Below are 18,460 nucleotides of genomic sequence, written 5' to 3'. Positions count from 1 at the left end.
AAAATGAATTGAACTTTTGGTCAACGTGGAAATTGCACTAATATTTGGGCCTACAACCAGTGACTGGACAGCTGAGTCCCCGAGTTTGGCCAAAAGTAAACAAGTTCCTGTGCCTTTTTCGCTATTTATGAGTGGGACGCAGAAAATCTTCGGTGGGGGAAAACCAGAGGAGAACAAAATCAAATAAGCTCATGCGATAGGCTCTGAATGAAAACAAAGTGCAAAGAAGTCAGTGTGTGTGAAGTCCCACAAGGACACTTGGCCAACACTGAGCTCATAAATTTTAGCCCAAATTTTTGCTGGTTTCTGGAAAGCTTTAAGCCAGCCAACGGCGTAAATGCGAAAACCTAACACTCAGACAGGATGAGGCTAGCCAGATATACACATGGATAAAATAAGTAAATCTAAACCAATATTGTTAATATTATTTTGTTTGGGTGTGCTAAACAATATAAAAAAAGATTTTAATATTATTGTCCTATTTTAATCTTGGCTAAAATAGTCAAATAGTCAAAAATAGAGGAGACTCTAAGAAGAATCTAACAATTATTTATTAAACATTTTATTTTTTTACGACCTTGAACAAGATTTAAAGTTAGGCTCCCTGATAAAAGTTTATTTATTATATTTTCTCAAAATTCGAAACCCCTTTTCAAAGTCCCCACGTATTTCACTTTCCAAGGCCTAATTTCGCAAGAGCGGTATTAATAAGATAGTTCACGAGACTATCAACTAAGGCCTTTGAAGAGCTCTTGACCAAGTTCTGAGCATCTTGCCTGACATTTTCCGGAATAGCCCCAGTTGCGGACTTTACTATTCCTAGGATTTCCCAAACTCCTCCTTGGGCTGGCACTCCATCTACAACGACAGTCTTCCTCTTGAAGTCACGAACTTGGGTATTCAGTTGAGTTTCCCTAGAGACATCTGATCCCCTTTGACCCTTGTATTTATTGTAAATGCCAATGACTTCATAGGCAATTCGCACCTGGGTGTTGGCATCGGATGTTTGACGACTTTGGGACTGGAGTTGCTGCAGCCTGTTGCGATCTATCTCTACCATTCCGGCATTTCCTTTGCCAGTTAGGCAAAACATCACAGCCAGGACAAAGCTGAAATTATAACAAGTTTAATATTTTTTTGGTTTAATTAACCAATTTAATTACCTTAAGCGTATGACAAAGTGCATCATTACTTTCTTTACTTGCGAGGCTCTGGAAAACTGATGCTGAATGCATTCCAGACTTCTCTTTTATACATGTAAAATCATTAAAATAATAAAGCTTGCACTCTGTGATTTCTACGTTCAACAGAGAAATGTGATAACGTTGTTTCTTTCGTTCGTTGCATACGGCTATCGATGTGATGGGTTAACGGGCCAAGGACTTTCCATGGAATTGATAATTCATAAATTATCACTTTTCGCAGTAATAGCAATCTGCGATTGGGCTCTGTAAATTCTGGGAAAATGTGTTTTTCAGTCTTATGGGTTCAGTTTCCGGGTTAAATACTTCCCATTGAACTGATAATTCTCAGTTTTGCATCATATGAATCAAACAATCAGTATGGGAGCCCTAAACTGCACGTCTAGGTTCCATAACTTAAGTTATTGGATCCCGATTTTGACGTGGGATACCTCTAGGAATTTGTGGTTGAATTCTCTAACAATCTGCATTCAAATTATTCTTATTAATGGGGGTCCAATTTTAAACCCATTTTCATGTTCGATTTTTCCGTATTTCCAATGGGTTTCAAATTTGGAACCAAGAACTGCACTTCTAGACTTCATAACTTGAGTAATTAGATTCCGATTTTGACGTGGGATACCTCTATGAATTTCTGGTTGAATTCTCTAACAATCTGCATTCAAGTTATTCTTTTTAATGGGGGTCCAATTTTTAACCCATTTTCATGTTTGATTTTTCCGTATTTCCAATGGTTTTCAGTATGGGAGCCCAAAACTGCGCTTCTAGATTCCATAACTTAAGTAATTAGATTCCAATTTTGACGTGGGATACCTCTATGAATTTCTGGTTGAATTCTCTAACAATCTGCATTCAAATTATTCCTATTAATGGGGGTCCAATTTTTAACCCATTTTCATGTTCGATTTTTCCGTATTTCCAATGGGTTTCAAAGACTTTTAGACTTCATAACTTGAGTAATTAGATTCCGATTTTGACGTGGGTTACCTCTATGAATTTGTGGTTGAATTCTCTAACAATCTGCATTCAAATTATTCTTATTAAGGAGGGTCTAATTTTTAACCCATTTTCATACTTGATTTTTCCGTATTTCCAATGGGTTTCAAATTTGGAACCAAAAACTGCACTTCTAGACTTCATAACTTGAGTAATTAGATTCCGATTTTGACGTGGGATACCTCTATAAATTTGTGGTTGAATTCTCTAACAATCTGCATTCAAATTATTCTTTTTAATGGGGGTCCAATTTTTAACCCATTTTCATGTTTGATTTTTCCGTATTTCCAATGGGTTTCAAATTTGGAACCAAAAACAGCACTTCTAGACTTCATAACTTGAGTAATTAGATTCCGATTTTGACGTGGGATACCTCTATGAATTTCTGGTTGAATTCTCTAACAATCTGCATTCAAATTATTATTTTTAATGGGGGTCCAATTTTTAACCCATTTTCATGTTTGATTTTTCCGTATTTCCAATGGTTTTCAGTATGGGAGCCCAAAACTGCGCTTCTAGATTCCATAACTTGAGTAATTAGATTCCAATTTTGGCGTGGGATACCTCTATGAATTTCTGGTTGAATTCTCTAACAATCTGCATTCAAATTATTCTTTTTAATGGGGGTCCAATTTTTAACCCATTTTCATGTTTGATTTTTTCGTATTTCCAATGGGTTTCAAATTTGGAACCCAAAACTGCACTTTTAGACTTCATAACTTGAGTAATTAGATTCCGATTTTGACGTGGGATACCTCTATGAATTTGTGGTTGAATTCTCTAACAATCTGCATTCAAGTTATTCTTTTTAATGGGGGTCCAATTTTTAACCCATTTTCATGTTTGATTTTTCCGTATTTCCAATGGTTTTCAGTATGGGAGCCCAAAACTGCGCTTCTAGATTCCATAACTTGAGTAATTAGATTCCAATTTTGACGTGGGATACCTCTATGAATTTCTGGTTGAATTCTCTAACAATCTGCATTCAAATTATTCCTATTAATGGGGGTCCAATTTTTAACCCATTTTCATGTTCGATTTTTCCGTATTTCCAATGGGTTTCAAATTTGGAACCCAAAACTGCACTTTTAGACTTCATAACTTGAGTAATTAGATTCCGATTTTGACGTGGGTTACCTCTATGAATTTCTGGTTGAATTCTCTAACAATCTGCATTCAAGTTATTCTTTTTAATGGGGGTCCAATTTTTAACCCATTTTCATGTTTGATTTTTCCGTATTTCCAATGGGTTTCAAATTTGGAACCAAAAACTGCACTTCTAGACTTCATAACTTGAGTAATTAGATTCCGATTTTGACGTGGGATACCTCTATGAATTTGTGGTTGAATTCTCTAACAATCTGCATTCAAATTATTCTTCTTAATGGGGGTCCAATTTTTAACCCATTTTCATGTTTGATTTTTCCGTATTTCCAATGGTTTTCAGTATGGGAGCCCAAAACTGCGCTTCTAGATTCCATAACTTGAGTAATTAGATTCCGATTTTGACGTGGGATACCTCTATGAATTTCTGGTTGAATTCTCTAACAATCTCCATTCAAATTATTCCTATTAATGGGGGTCCAATTTTTTGCCCATTTTCATGTTTGATTTTTCCGTATTTCCAATGGTTTTCAGTATGGGAGCCCAAAACTGCGCTTCTAGATTCCATAACTTGAGTAATTAGATTCCAATTTTGACGTGGGATACCTCTATGAATTTCTGGTTGAATTCTCTAACAATCTGCATTCAAATTATTCCTATTAATGGGGGTCCAATTTTTAACCCATTTTCATGTTCGATTTTTCCGTATTTCCAATGGGTTTCAAATTTGGAACCCAAAACTGCGCTTCTAGATTCCATAACTTGAGTAATTAGATTCCGATTTTGACGTGGGATACGTCTATGAATTTGTGGTTGAATTCTCTAACAATCTTCATTCAAATTATTCCTATTAATGGGGGTCCAATTTTTAGCCCATTTTCATGTTCGATTTTTCCGTATTTCCAATGGGTTTCAAATTTGGAACCCAAAACTGCACTTTTAGACTTCATAACTTGAGTAATTAGATTCCGATTTTGACGTGGGATACCTCTATGAATTTGTGGTTGAATTCTCTAACAATCTGCATTCAAGTTATTCTTTTTAATGGGGGTCCAATTTTTAACCCATTTTCATGTTTGATTTTTCCGTATATCCAATGGTTTTCAGTATGGGAGCCCAAAACTGCGCTTCTAGATTCCATAACTTGAGTAATTAGATTCCGATTTTGACGTGGGATACCTCTATGAATTTCTGGTTGAATTCTCTAACAATCTCCATTCAAATTATTCCTATTAATGGGGGTCCAATTTTTTGCCCATTTTCATGTTTGATTTTTCCGTATTTCCAATGGTTTTCAGTATGGGAGCCCAAAACTGCGCTTCTAGATTCCATAACTTGAGTAATTAGATTCCGATTTTGACGTGGGATACCTCTATGAATTTCTGGTTGAATTCTCTAACAATCTCCATTCAAATTATTCCTATTAATGGGGGTCCAATTTTTTGCCCATTTTCATGTTTGATTTTTCCGTATTTCCAATGGTTTTCAGTATGGGAGCCCAAAACTGCGCTTCTAGATTCCATAACTTGAGTAATTAGATTCCGATTTTGACGTGGGATACCTCTATGAATTTCTGGTTGAATTCTCTAACAATCTGCATTCAAATTATTCCTATTAATGGGGGTCCAATTTTTAACCCATTTTCATGTTCGATTTTTCCGTATTTCCAATGGGTTTCAAATTTGGAACAAAAAACTGCACTTCTAGACTTCATAACTTGAGTAATTAGATTCCGATTTTGACGTGGGATACCTCTATGAATTTCTGGTTGAATTCTCTAACAATCTGCATTCAAATTATTCTTATTAATGGGGGTCCAAATTTTAACCCATTTTCATGTTCGATTTTTCCGTATTTCCAATGGTTTTCAGTATGGGAGCCCAAAACTGCGCTTCTAGATTCCATAACTTGAGTAATTGGATTCCGATTTTGACGTGGGATACCTCTATGAATTTCTGGTTGAATTCTCTAACAATCTGCATTCAAATTATTCCTATTAATGGGGGTCCAATTTTTAACCCATTTTCATGTTCGATTTTTCCGTATTTCCAATGGGTTTCAAATTTGGAACAAAAAACTGCACTTCTAGACTTCATAACTTGAGTAATTAGATTCCGATTTTGACGTGGGATACCTCTATGAATTTCTGGTTGAATTCTCTAACAATCTGCATTCAAATTATTCTTATTAATGGGGGTCCAAATTTTAACCCATTTTCATGTTCGATTTTTCCGTATTTCCAATGGTTTTCAGTATGGGAGCCCAAAACTGCGCTTCTAGATTCCATAACTTGAGTAATTAGATTCCGATTTAGACGTGGGATACCTGTATGAATTTGTGGTTGAAACCTCTAACAATCTGCATTCAAATTATTCTTTTTAATGAGGGTCCCATTTTTAACCCATTTTCATCTTCGATTTTTCCGTATTTCCAATGGGTTTCAAATTTGGAACCCAAAACTGCGCTTCTAGATTCCATAACTTGAGTAATTAGATTCCGATTTTGACGTGGGATACCTCTATGAATTTGTGGTTGAATTCTCTAACAATCTGCATTCAAATTATTCCTATTAATGGGGGTCCAATTTTTAGCCCATTTTCATGTTCGATTTTTCCGTATTTCCAATGGGTTTCAAATTTGGAACCCAAAACTGCACTTTTAGACTTCATAACTTGAGTAATTAGATTCCGATTTTGACGTGGGATACCTCTATGAATTTGTGGTTGAATTCTCTAACAATCTGCATTCAAGTTATTCTTTTTAATGGGGGTCCAATTTTTAACCCATTTTCATGTTTGATTTTTCCGTATATCCAATGGTTTTCAGTATGGGAGCCCAAAACTGCGCTTCTAGATTCCATAACTTGAGTAATTAGATTCCGATTTAGACGTGGGATACCTGTATGAATATGTGGTTGAAACTTCTAACAATCTGCATTCAAATTATTCTTTTTAATGAGGGTCCCATTTTTAACCCATTTTCATCTTCGATTTTTCCGTATTTGCAATGGTTTTCAGTATGTAAGCCCAAAACTGCACTTTTAGACTCCATAACTTGGGTAATTAGATACCGATTCTGACGTGGGATACCTCTATGAGTTTGTGGTTGGATTCCCTTATATTTCACATATAAAAATATACCTTTAGCGAGGTTAAAATGTGTAACCCATTTTCATGTTCGATTTATCCGTATTTGCAATGACTTTCAAATTAATCATTTTTCCCTGTGTAGGCTTGTTCTTTGGCAAGGACCTTCGCAGGCGGTAATTGAAATTCAGTGTTTGTCTCACGACACAAAACTTAAACAAAACAGGTCCTCGGCTGGCAAAAAGTCAGCGGCGCGCCGAGTAGGCAGCCCACGAGAAGGACATTAAATTAAGTCTCCAGCCAGGAAGATCAAAGTTTTCCAACCGCACTGTTGCGCTCCCCCGACTTTCCACGTGTGTTTGTGTGAGTGTGTTCGCTTTACACGTGCTTAAGGAGCCTTTTGTTGCTGCAATAAAATGGTGAAAGGCAAAGCCAAAGCAGTAAGTCGACATGCAAAAAGGATACACGTTGTAAAAAGCGCATAAACTTTGCCGAAAGTGACAAACAAAGACCCCAACCCACCTATGTACACTGAAAAATAGAGAGGGAATTGGTTGGTGTAGGGCCAAACAAAAGGTAGGCGAAATTGAAGCCGACTTGATGGGCTGTAAATGGCAAACTTTTCTTTTCGGTTTTCCCGCCTACACTTTTTTTTCCCCCCGCACAGGTGCTAAAACTTTATCAGCATATGCGTGTGGCAAGGGAAACCACTCGAAAAAAACGAAAGATAGGACGATCTCAGGATACGAAGCGTGCTGAAGTATCTATCCATTGTAGTCGCAACGTTGTGCCTTATCTTTGCATTTGAATTAGACCTGTGCTCATAAACAAACGAAATTGAATTTTCCCAAAACAGTTTTGCTCGGGTGGGGAAAACTGTTTTTGGTGCTTAGACGGAGAATGGAAAATTTCCCACAAAGTTTATCCGTACATATATTTAACGTAAGGGAATGGGCCTTTCTGTAATAGGAAAATAAGAAGAAAGTCTGAGAAGAATTTAAGCCTAATGGTCGATTATCTGAAGTCAGCAAGGTATGGGGCAAACAAATATTTCTTAAATATTGAATAGGTTATATACATAAGAACTCCTTCTAAGCCAAGGTTATTCTCATATTGAATGGATTATCTTTAAAAAAATACTTTTAAACTCAGATAAGCTTTTATAGTTCTACATTTAAGTATTTTTAGTTTATTCTACAATACACATTCTTTCCATATCATTTTACCCCACCTAATGGCATTTAGCCAGCAAACCAAAAACTGTCGTTATTTCTTTCAATTTCCTAGCAGCCAAGAAAGTTGGAAGCACTCTTAGAGGCCAAGCCTTCAAAGCCATGCCAAAAGTTTCGCCAATCTTCTTGGCCTGCTGACTGGGTGGAACATGTTTTGGCCGTGTAAATAGTTGAGGGTCATGTCAATGAGCTGGGGAATGCTGAGAGGATATTCTAGCCGCTCCCCGCAGGATGCGTATCCTGTTCTGGCAGTCGACATCGAAGCAGCTTGTGTGCCCGCAGGACATTTCATTTCGACGAGCCCAGCTCATCGCGGCTCAGATCGACGCGGTTATGACCCAGTCGGTTTGTCTGGCTGTCTGCAGGAGCAAACACTTGACAAGGCAAAAATACTGATTTTATTTTGTGTGCCACATTGTCACATGATAATCATGCCGATATAGGTGATAATGTTAGAGCCTACACGCAACCACAAGAACATCGGGATAGGACCAAGAGCCCTTGTAAGCAAGGACTTAGTAAAAGTAGTGAGGAAACACGGAAGCTTTTCCCTGTCCCCAGGCTGAGTTCCCCACACAAGCATAATTAGAAATAACTACCTGCTGGTGTTAAGGTCTTGGATCCTAAGTCTTCTCGGGAAAAACTGCGCTGCAGAGGGCTAAAGTTGCTTGGCAACACTCATTTGTGCCTTTCCCTTGTGTTGTGAACTCCATTTGCATGTTGTGTCATCAAATCCTTGTGACCCACTTGCTTAGTTGGCCAAAAGTATGTGGCACTGAATTAAGTCCAAAGACTTCTAGAAAAGAGCAGACAACTCTGTAACTTTCACTGCCAAAAGTGTATATAAAGCAGTTTTAAACATCATAAATTAAAACTTAGTTTCAGAAATAGTACTAATTTATTGTAATTCATTTTTAACTTAACATAATTAAATAAATTCTTACAAAAGGGGAGAAGCTGCAAAGGGTCGAGTCATCTCGAAATGTTTCGTAAAATACAATTCCTTACAAGGGGGCTCACATGTTACATATTTCTATACGGCAATAATAATAATTGTAATGAATCATAAAAGTTTTAAGCTTTAAACTATTGAGATCATAAAATTCCAAAGAAAGTAAATAAAAACCTTTTAGCTCCACACAGCTGCATTATGGGGGCTTTAAATTTTCAATTTTCCAACGAGCTACAGGAAAGGTGACTAACGAAAGGGTGATATTGGGAAACAACCCGTAATCGAGAACAGGTGGTCACTGCAGTTGACACATCGATAAGCAGGTGTTAGCCTCGATGTGTTTAGCCGTTGTTATTCAATTTAATTTTGTCCTTACTCCCTGTGAGTGTTTATGTTGGCCTGTATACGTTGGTTCTTGGGCGAGCATTTAATTAAACAAATTGCCAGCAGCAGCAGTAGCAGCAGCGTTGACAAGTTCTGCAAACAGGAAGGAAGGGTCGATGGAGACTGAGACTGGGCGGGGAAAGGATCAACTTTACGACACATTCAGAAGTCAAATGCCACAGCTGATGGCGTTGATGAGGCGAGCACACACTGGTGCCCCACCCACACCGATGTCCTGTGGCATCAGGACAAGGGGTACTCTATTCTGGAAGGACTCTGTCAGCCGCTTTCGACACTTGCATCGTAATTACTTTCCGCATGCCTTGCTTTGGGCCAGACAATCAGAAACTTTCGCCAGGCGAAAACGAGTTTTTCTACAACACCGAAAAAGGCATTTTACACAAAAATAATAATTGCGAAAACTTTCCTGAAAAACATTCTCCGGCAGTCCAGTTGACCGGGTGTTGATTGAATTCTACACAAACTTTGTTGGCCAGATTGAATGAATAAAGTTGCCGGAATTCCATTCTTTCTAAATTTTTAAGTGAGCACTTTATGGTCTCTTTTCAGTGGCTATATATTTCGCTTACATTATGCAACGCAGCGGGAAAAATGCTCAGCAGCATTTATGAATATGCATTTTATGGAAATTAAGATATTCGTTGATGTATGTGCATCCGAAATACGCATAAAGAAAGCAACTCTTTAAAGAAAAAGGGGACAATGACGATAAAGGTAGGAATTAAATCATTACCCGCTTGCAATAAAACATATATATATATTCTTTAAATTTATTACACTTTTATTTGGCCAGACACTTAAAATACAGAGTTTAGTTTACTTTTTAGAGTAAAAACTTGTTATAAAATTCTTTTAATTTGGCACTGAAATTTCTTTCTTAAATACACTTGTATAAAAAAGCCACCACATCGAGTTTTGTCTTATGAAAACCACCTCTCGAATAGGCTAGCAATACTGGCGCCGAGCTGTTCGAAAAACCCTGTAGCCACACTTTTCGCAACTGGACTTAGGATCTTCATAGCATACTTGCTTTTTCTTCCACCTTGACTTGGCACTCCATCGATTAAAAGTTCCTCGGTGTGCGGTTTAATCAAATTATCGAGCCTATCCCTATCTTGAGGACCTAAACTAGGAGACATGCGTCTATATATGTTAAGTAACTCCTGGATACTGTTGATTTTGGTATTATCATCGTAAGAGGATTGCATAATTTGAGCAACTCTAAGTCTATCAGCCTGACGTTCTTGGTCACTATACGCCGAGCACATTGGACCCATTAGAAGTAATGCAAGGCACCTAAATAAGTGTGTAATTCAGAATGAAACTATAAAGTTATTATAAAACAAATATAGAGTGTAACTTACATTGTGTAAATGGCTAAATTCATGTTTATTAGACTTTATTGAACGCTAGTACAAACCGAAGTGACAATACTGCAGCCAAGAAGCTGAATATATAGCAATAAAGCTGATTGGGAAAGATTTATACATATATAATCTATGAGATTTATTTATTGTAGTGAGCTTTAAATAAAAAAGTGATAAGCGAAAGCAAGACTTATAAATGTTATTCCTTGGTGTTTCGGAATGAAGCATTGACCCGGTGGGAAATCTTTGAAATCCCACTGTTTATATGCTCTACATGAAATCGCTTGCTTAAAATAATTTACAAAAAATTTTTGAGTGGGTAAAAATGAAATTAATATTTTCATTGGCTCACAATAGAATATTTTATTTGAAATGATATGTTAAACATTTTTAAATTTTGAAATAACATTTTTGCATGCATAAAAATTATAAAAAACAACCACTTTAGTATTGTTGAGATTAACCAGTGAATAATTTGGCAAGACTTGCGCCGAGCTCCTCAAAGAATCCAGTCGCCAAGCCCTTTGCAACTGGAGAAAGGACCTTTCCAGCGTATTTGGTCTTTCGCCCTCCTTGACTCGGAACTCCATCGACTAGTATTTCATCCGTATGCTCCTTAATGAGGTTCTCAATTTTTTCCCTTTCCTCAGGCGACAAAATCGGATTTAAACGCCTATAGATGTCAAGTAAGTCCTGAGTTCTACTGATCTTGGTATCGTCGTCCTGGGAGGTTCGGATAATTTCAGCCAGTTTAAGACTATCGGCTTCACGTTCTTCATCAGTATAGCCGAAGCACAAAGGGCTAATCAGGAGCAATGCAAAGCACCTAATACAATTTTCACAAAATTGTAAATTAATGTTGCAACAACTAAAAATTTGGCATTACTTACATTAGGGAGAATGAGGAATTCATTTTGATATGTTATGACTGTAGGGAACGCTGGACCAAACCGAACTGATAGTCTAGCATCCCAAAAGCGTAATTTATAGCCCAGCGTAGGGTAAAAGTGAAAGTGAATACTGCTAAATTGACAAGTGTAAAAACATCAGTAAAAGCCCCTTTTAAGTCACGCTTGCAAAGTTCATAAGAATAAAATTGCAATCTTGCAAAACAATGTTCTGAGGAATTCTCCTTATCAATGCGGATTAGCAAATCATTTGAATAGTTGTAATATTCCAAAAAACAAACACAACTGATAAGGGTGAATGCTCGTTAATAACCCTTAAGTTCTGATGAATTTATTTTTTAATTCACATTTTAATGGAAAATGATAAGCCAGTGTACATATTAAACGTTTTCCGTTTAATTTATGTTATCTCAATACGTTGTTATTTAAAAAGCAATAATTGTTACACTGAAAAAAAAGTTGTATAGCCATAAGAAGTGAAACTGAGGAACGTAATTATAACCATTTATCAGAATTCAGTTTAAATTCTAGTAAAAAGTTACTTTGCGTATTGTGTCAGTGTCGAAAAGAAAAATGTCTAAAATAAAATATCAACTTATTCCAACGGACAAACAAACGTGTATCGAAAAAAAGCCTAGGAAGTTCTTAATGAAAGGGGCTTTCTTTTTCATGGGGCTCTTGATCATAGCTTTTTATAACTTAAGGTCAACGGGTAATGAAAGTAAAAACAGAACCCTAAGTCTTGTGAAAGTGAATGAGATAACAGAACAATTAAGATCCAGACAATTTGAAAAAGGAATTACGAGCTCTACAGAGAAAATGTCAAGCATTCCAGAGGAGAAACTTACTGGGCCTTTAGAAACTGTTACTGGAAGTTATGTTTCGCAGAGTCCCGACGAATTGGGAACACGCACTTCAAATGCATTAGATTCCGGATCGGAAGTGAAATACTTTGTGAACAGTCCTAACTGTCGAATGCCCTATCCGAATCCCTTTGCCCGTGACATCCTAAGGATCTACAAAAAGCAGTCTTATAAAGTGTGTGATGAGAGTCCAGACCTGATCACAGTGAACTTCAACGAAACGGACAGCACCTACAGGCTGCACCAGAACGAGAACTGTACCTGCTGCTTCAGGCAGATCCTTCCATCAGGAGTTTTGGACAAGGCGGATAACAAGTTCAAGTAAGTTTCAATGGGCATCTAGAAATGGGCACTCAAGTTGAATATTCCGGCAGGCTGCATTATTGCGTAAAATTCCCTCAGGACTTCTTAGTCCCCACTAACGTGACAGCCATGATCACCTACTGCCGCCGACCGCCCTATGATAAATTGTCGCAGAAGGATGCCTTTGGCTTTGTGCATCCTCGAGAAAATTCCATTGAACACAATGAAACATCTTCTGGAAGAAGGCCCAGCGTTTTGCTCTGGGGCATCGATTCCATGTCCCGAATGACCCTCGAGCTTACAATGCCACGCATGTACGAGTACTTAAACGCACAACACTGGTTCGAGCTTCAAGGCTACAACAAGGTATTTAAATAAATACATACATGCAATACAAGTGCGCAAAAACAGATTATCTTAAATATTTGAAAGACAACAGAATATACTACTTTGTTGGTTAAATTACCATACTTCAAAATTAACGCAATCTAAAGTAGTAGTGGACCACTACCCCAATCTTTTGTTTAGAAGTATTAATTCAGCCAATATTATAAATAGAATGTAGTAGTATTTTATGATGCTTTCTTCACAATATATATAAAATCTAAAGCATACAATTTTTAAAAATCTGAAAAAAGAATACAATTTTGGTCCACTTTTTTGCAGATGGGCCTAAACACATTTCCAAATCTGATGGCGGTGCTAACTGGGTTTAATGAAAGCTATGCGAAGAAACTGTGTCGACCTGATAAAGCAGGTGGACTTGACGTTTGCCCTCTGATCTGGAAAAACTTCAAGGACAAGGGCTACACAACTGCCTTCGCTGAGGACTGGTCCTTGCACTCCACATTCAATTGGAAAAAGGTGGGCTTTCTCAGACCCCCGACGGATGTCTATGGCAGACCCCTGATCCTCGCTGCCGAAAAGATGATACAGAAGGCGCAGTACTCGGAAATTCCCTTCTGCTTGGGTCGCAAACCTGCTGCCGAGTACGTCTACGACCTTGCCGTCCAGTTTTCCAGGGTCAATCGGAACAGAACTTTCTTTGGGTTGTTCTGGACAAACACCTTTAGCCACAATGACTTTTCTATGCCCTCCGCCATGGATGAGAAGATGGTAAAGTACATGCGGACATTGGAAAAAAACGGGATAATGGATAACACCATCATCATCTTCTTCAGCGATCATGGAACCAGAATCGGACCATTGAGGGAATTGGATATCGGTTTCGTGGAGGAACGACTGCCCTTCATGTACATCTATCTACCTGTTTGGATTCGTGAGAAGTATCCAGAATTTGTTCAAAACCTTCAGTTGAACAGAAATCGTCTCACATCCCCATATGATACATATGCCACCCTGAGGCACATCTTGGAGTTGAACACTTCGATGGAGGAGCTTCCTCGTCCCGAGGGCTGTCCCACATGCCACAGCGTTTTCAAGAAGATGGACTGGTCCAGGAACTGCCACCAAGCGGGTATCCAGAGGTACTGGTGCGCTTGTATCAGGTTCACCGATGTGTCCAAAACGGATCACTTGGCCAAGACAATGGCAAATCAACTAGTCGATGAAATCAATGAGTTTTTGATGAACTCGGGGGAAGCAGAACGGTGTCGCCAACTAAGACTAGATCGAATATCTTCAGTTCGTCGAGATGGTACCTCAAATATTTATGAAATCAAGATTTATGTCCTGCCTAGAAGCGCGTGCTTTTTGGCCGAGGTAGAATGGAATCCCAAGGATCTAAGTATCGCAATCTGGGTGCCCAGCATTAGCCGGGTAGATATTTATGCCAATTCGACAGCCTGCACGAAAGTAAAGGCGGTCGAAAAGTTTTGCATCTGCTGAGCTGATGATCTTAAGCCCAGATAAAAACTATGTATATTTTCCATAATTTTACTGAGGTTACTCACAAATAAGAAATAATATTTCATTTTAATTTTGTGAAGTGTGGAATTTTTATTCAAGTGCAAGTCAAATAAAGATTATGGGCTACAAGTTTATATATTTAAACACAACAAACTTAATGCAGTTGGGTTTAATCGTAAGCGGAGAAGGTTTTGCTTCCAATAATTTAAGAACTGGAGTGGCGCTGAACATTTCAAAGAAGCTTTAAGCTCTCTGATTTAAATTTTAATTTAAACGTAAAATGAAAAGTATACATTAAACAAAAGCTGGGACTCCCGTGCAATTTACCCACATGGATAAAAAGTAAGCTAAATGAGGAGAGTATGACTATTTATTTTAAGAACCGCCACGGCTAATTGAAACATTTAAACTCAAACAACTGCGCACAGATACTGGGAATATCCCTTGACACTTTTGCAGGATCTGGTGCCAACTGCTCTGATAATACATTTTTAATAGACTCTCAACCGTTGTCGGCACTTGTTAGCTGGAATTACGTAATCAGGAGGCAGGAGGACAAGGACACGCAGCCAGATGTTTTGTGCAGGTACGACAATCGCGATGTAGCTAGATGTAGCTGTTAGTCCGTTTAAAATTTTCAACGACTGGCGGAATGGTGGGCGGGATTTTGAAGGGCGTTAAATCCCCGGTAAGGCAATGCGGCATTAGCGAGTGCTAATTGCCTAAATCTATCCCACATGGCCTACACAAGCTGCCAATTTGTAGGCCGGGTCTTTAATTAGCTGGCTAACAGCCTGTCGACAAATCACTGTGGGCGGCAGTTCACGTAGTGACGAAGCGCACCAGGAGAGTGTGCGAAGGCGACTACCATGTATAGCCGCAGAATTGAAAACCTGCAGTGATTGCTCGATCATAACGATCGTACAGTAGTCTAAAGGTATCGCAAAATTTTAAGGATTGCACACAAAGACTTCCAGAAAATCAATTTGTTCGGGAAAAAGAGCGGAGCGAGTAAAAAAGTATAATTTTTGAATATTTTAGCATGTCGAATGACACCTCATTTGTTAAAATCCGAAGCTCCGTTCAAAAGTTTTTCAAAAAACAAGATTTTGGGGGACTTTTTAAAATGAAAATTTTACTTTGTTTGTCAGTTGGTCCCACAACGTTGTTTTAGGGTCCTTGACATTTTAGAAAAAATTTTGAGAAAAAATGTAGGTAGTAGATCGTATAATACATTTTCGACACAAAACTTTATACTTTCATATGTTAAAGGTGCGATCGTCACAAATTTTTTGCCTCGTTAAGAGGTGTTTTTGTTTGACAAATGAAAGCGGCAACGTCTGCCGTTTCAAATTCAGGTTCAGGTTCAAGTTCAGCCCTTGGAATTTGTGTCAACAGTATTCGCATAATGTGGCCAAAAGGAAGAGACATTGCATGTACTTTGGTATCTGATTCAAGGATCCGAGGGTCGGCGCAGTGCAGTCCCTTGCATTTTTAATCAATACCCCCGTCCTATGGAAAACATCAGAAGCGCGTGGCATGAATAAATTAAAACGATTTTCAGGCTACATACATTTCTCCTCCAACAAGATTTATTAACTCCCACACTCCAAAAAAAAAGAAATCTCGAGAGTTGATGATGATGATTATGCCCCTTACCCCCCCTGTGATTTTCCGATTTCCCAATTTTCGTCTGCCGCCAAAGATTGTTGCATATCAAATGGCGCCTAAGTGCTGGGCGTGCGCCTACAAACAAATCAAATCAGAATCGAAGCGCGATGCTTTTCGGCTTTTTACGGCCCCGGCCCCTACTCCATATATTTAAATTCAATTTTATATTAGCGGCACTCACTTTCGCCTTTATTACCAATGGAATGGCTTACAAAGTGGATTTGAGGGGGCGCCCATAAAAGCGGGCCAAAGCGAAAGTATAAGCCAGTAACGAGACGCCTTCGAGCTAAGGATTTGAGGGCGTGTCCCCGGGGGGCTTCAGCCACATCCATTCATTCAGCGAAGGCATCCAAGCAGCTGACATAGTATTAAATAGCGTCCTTACAAATTTGTTGCATATGCCACTCCTACTCCAATGCGTCACACGTCCTTGCCACCAGACATGTGACATCATTGCCTGTCGAATGCTCTAAAAACACTAATAGAGTGTCCTTGGTGTGTACCAAAAAATAAAGTGCAGTACAAATGCGAAAGTGCTCTCACTAAAAGCTGTTCGAGTGGCGTTTTGTGCGCGTTTTAATTGGCAATAGTCTGCTCAAGGCATAACAACAAGAACGTGGAATCTAAAAAACTTTTAATTAGGTAGCATGGTAAATTAAATAATCAGGCAAAGCATAAATTATTTCCACAAAATTTCCACAGAACTTTGAGTATAACTACAAAGGGGATTTTTTATTATTATTTTTTGTGGTTTACCCAAAGCTTTTTGTCTGAGCGGTAAAGTTCTAAGCAAAAAATAGTAATGGCAACCAACAAACAAAAATGGAATGCCAAGCCAAATTCTTTGTGTAAAATATGGAGAATTCTATGTGAAACTACACATCAGTAAGTAAAGCCTGGCATTTACATACATTATTTTAGGCATGGCAGGGAAAATGCACTGCACTTGTCTGACCAACGGCAACAGTTTTCCACATCCCCATTTTCTTTTTGGTATTTCGCTTTCATCTCTCGTTGCTTGCGACTCCCTTAAAAACCGAATGAAAGGAGCAAGATGACTAACTGCCCCAAAAATGTATTTACATTCATGCACAATGCGAAAATATTTTCGAGGTCCTCTTGACCCTGGAATGCTATGGCTCCGGGCATAACCTTCACATGTGGGTATATCTTACTTTGCATTATTAAAATTATTTAGCCTAAGAGTCAGACATGACGGGCCAACCTTGTCAGCATTTCCATAAGCATTGGGATAATAAAACCAGCCCAAAGGCCAAATTGATGGGGGCCAGACGACTGACAGACAGACGGGGAGTGAGAAGAAAGTCCAAAAGTCAGATGCCTTTTCGACTTTATCCATCTCGCTTAGTGTCTGTCAGAAAAGGGAATCAAAGTGCAATCTCATGCTCAAGACAATACTGGAACAAAGGAGTCACGAAACCAAAGTCTGCCTGAAGCACAAAAAGTGTGGACCCTCTATTACAGCATTATTCCAAATAAATATTAAGTATTTGTAAGCTTGTTTTTAAATATTGCTTCTGTTTAACAATGATTCGATAAAATATTGTATAATATTAAATATTAATATTAATTCTGACTTATAAGCCTGTTACTTAAAGAATTTAAGTAGTTACTTCATAAATAAGATAACTAAACTATATGTTTTTTAATGGGATGTTACTTTTATAATTACACTCTCCGACTTATCGAAGTTCGACTATACTTTTCCGCCCTGACTGATGCTAATAATATGCTGCATACTTTCGGGAGCACCTGTTTGAAAAGTGCTTTCGCCATTTAATTTGAAATAATTACCGCTGAAAGCTAGGAGCCAACTTTGTGTATAGTATGTGAGTATGTGTGGGTGTGCAATTTATAGGTGTGCGTACGTGGGAAAATTTGTTGGCCATGTGCGCGTTATGTTGAAATTAATGAGCCAGACCATTGCTCTACTTCGTTGCCACAGCGATGGAAGCACGGAAAAGAGTGCGAGCGGAAGGGCTGCTAGAGCAGAGCGAGAGGGGAGACAGACGGTGATGAAGTCGCACAGACAAAAGCGGAAACAAGCACAACCAGCAGCTTCCGGCCAATGTAAATAAGGCACTAACCGAAAACCCACTGGCAAAGATATGCATGATTACACACACAGGCACCGCGACACGGACACAACTGCAGATACAGCAAGAAAGGCTCTCACACACATGTGCGAGCACACTGAGAACAATTTTGGCATTGCTCCCAGAGCCATAAATATCACATCAGGCTTGGAATAATTTTAAATATTGTCTATACTAACGAGTGTTGTGAATAACATACATGTTCTTTTTGCATTTGTCCTCTAGTCTTTAAATAAACCATAGAATACTTTTGAACACATTATAAAGATGTTCCAAGCTTCCACAGATTTCTGTTTCATTCTCTATATTATTAGCATATTAAACGATTATAAATGAATTGAATATTATTATTATTTTTATGGGTTATACGTATCTTTTATTATCA

The 18,460-nt window shown here is 38.3% G+C and overlaps 4 protein-coding genes across 4 annotated transcripts; 1 reads left to right on the top strand and 3 right to left on the bottom strand.

The window, feature by feature from the left end:
• Positions 1 to 533: 533 nt before the first annotated feature.
• LOC119556002 (protein Turandot Z) lies at positions 534 to 1,270 on the bottom strand. Its single transcript, XM_037867741.1, has 2 exons — positions 1,164 to 1,270; positions 534 to 1,109 (listed from the first exon to the last, which is right to left on the bottom strand). The coding sequence occupies exons 1-2, from the start codon at positions 1,187 to 1,189 to the stop codon at positions 671 to 673; spliced, it is 465 nt and encodes a 154-aa protein (XP_037723669.1). The 5' UTR covers positions 1,190 to 1,270; the 3' UTR covers positions 534 to 670.
• An 8,463-nt stretch (positions 1,271 to 9,733) lies between these two features.
• Positions 9,734 to 10,456, bottom strand: LOC119553421 (protein Turandot C-like). The gene is made up of 2 exons (XM_037863801.1): positions 10,342 to 10,456; positions 9,734 to 10,273 (listed from the first exon to the last, which is right to left on the bottom strand). The coding sequence occupies exons 1-2, from the start codon at positions 10,362 to 10,364 to the stop codon at positions 9,898 to 9,900; spliced, it is 399 nt and encodes a 132-aa protein (XP_037719729.1). The 5' UTR covers positions 10,365 to 10,456; the 3' UTR covers positions 9,734 to 9,897.
• A 310-nt stretch (positions 10,457 to 10,766) lies between these two features.
• Positions 10,767 to 11,344, bottom strand: LOC119553427 (protein Turandot C-like). Its single transcript, XM_037863814.1, has 2 exons — positions 11,235 to 11,344; positions 10,767 to 11,170 (listed from the first exon to the last, which is right to left on the bottom strand). Exons 1-2 carry the CDS (start codon positions 11,255 to 11,257, stop codon positions 10,804 to 10,806), a joined length of 390 nt encoding a protein of 129 aa, XP_037719742.1. The 5' UTR covers positions 11,258 to 11,344; the 3' UTR covers positions 10,767 to 10,803.
• A 433-nt stretch (positions 11,345 to 11,777) lies between these two features.
• Positions 11,778 to 14,403, top strand: LOC119557555. The gene is made up of 3 exons (XM_037870341.1): positions 11,778 to 12,436; positions 12,490 to 12,784; positions 13,085 to 14,403. Exons 1-3 carry the CDS (start codon positions 11,826 to 11,828, stop codon positions 14,264 to 14,266), a joined length of 2,088 nt encoding a protein of 695 aa, XP_037726269.1. The 5' UTR covers positions 11,778 to 11,825; the 3' UTR covers positions 14,267 to 14,403.
• The last annotated feature ends 4,057 nt before the right edge of the window (positions 14,404 to 18,460 follow it).

The sequence above is a fragment of the Drosophila subpulchrella genome, chromosome 3R (genome assembly GCF_014743375.2).
Source record: "Drosophila subpulchrella strain 33 F10 #4 breed RU33 chromosome 3R, RU_Dsub_v1.1 Primary Assembly, whole genome shotgun sequence".
NCBI classification, from domain to species: domain Eukaryota; kingdom Metazoa; phylum Arthropoda; class Insecta; order Diptera; family Drosophilidae; genus Drosophila; species Drosophila subpulchrella.
Note: the sequence above shows the minus strand (reverse complement) of the source record. Positions and strands in the feature narration are given on the sequence as shown.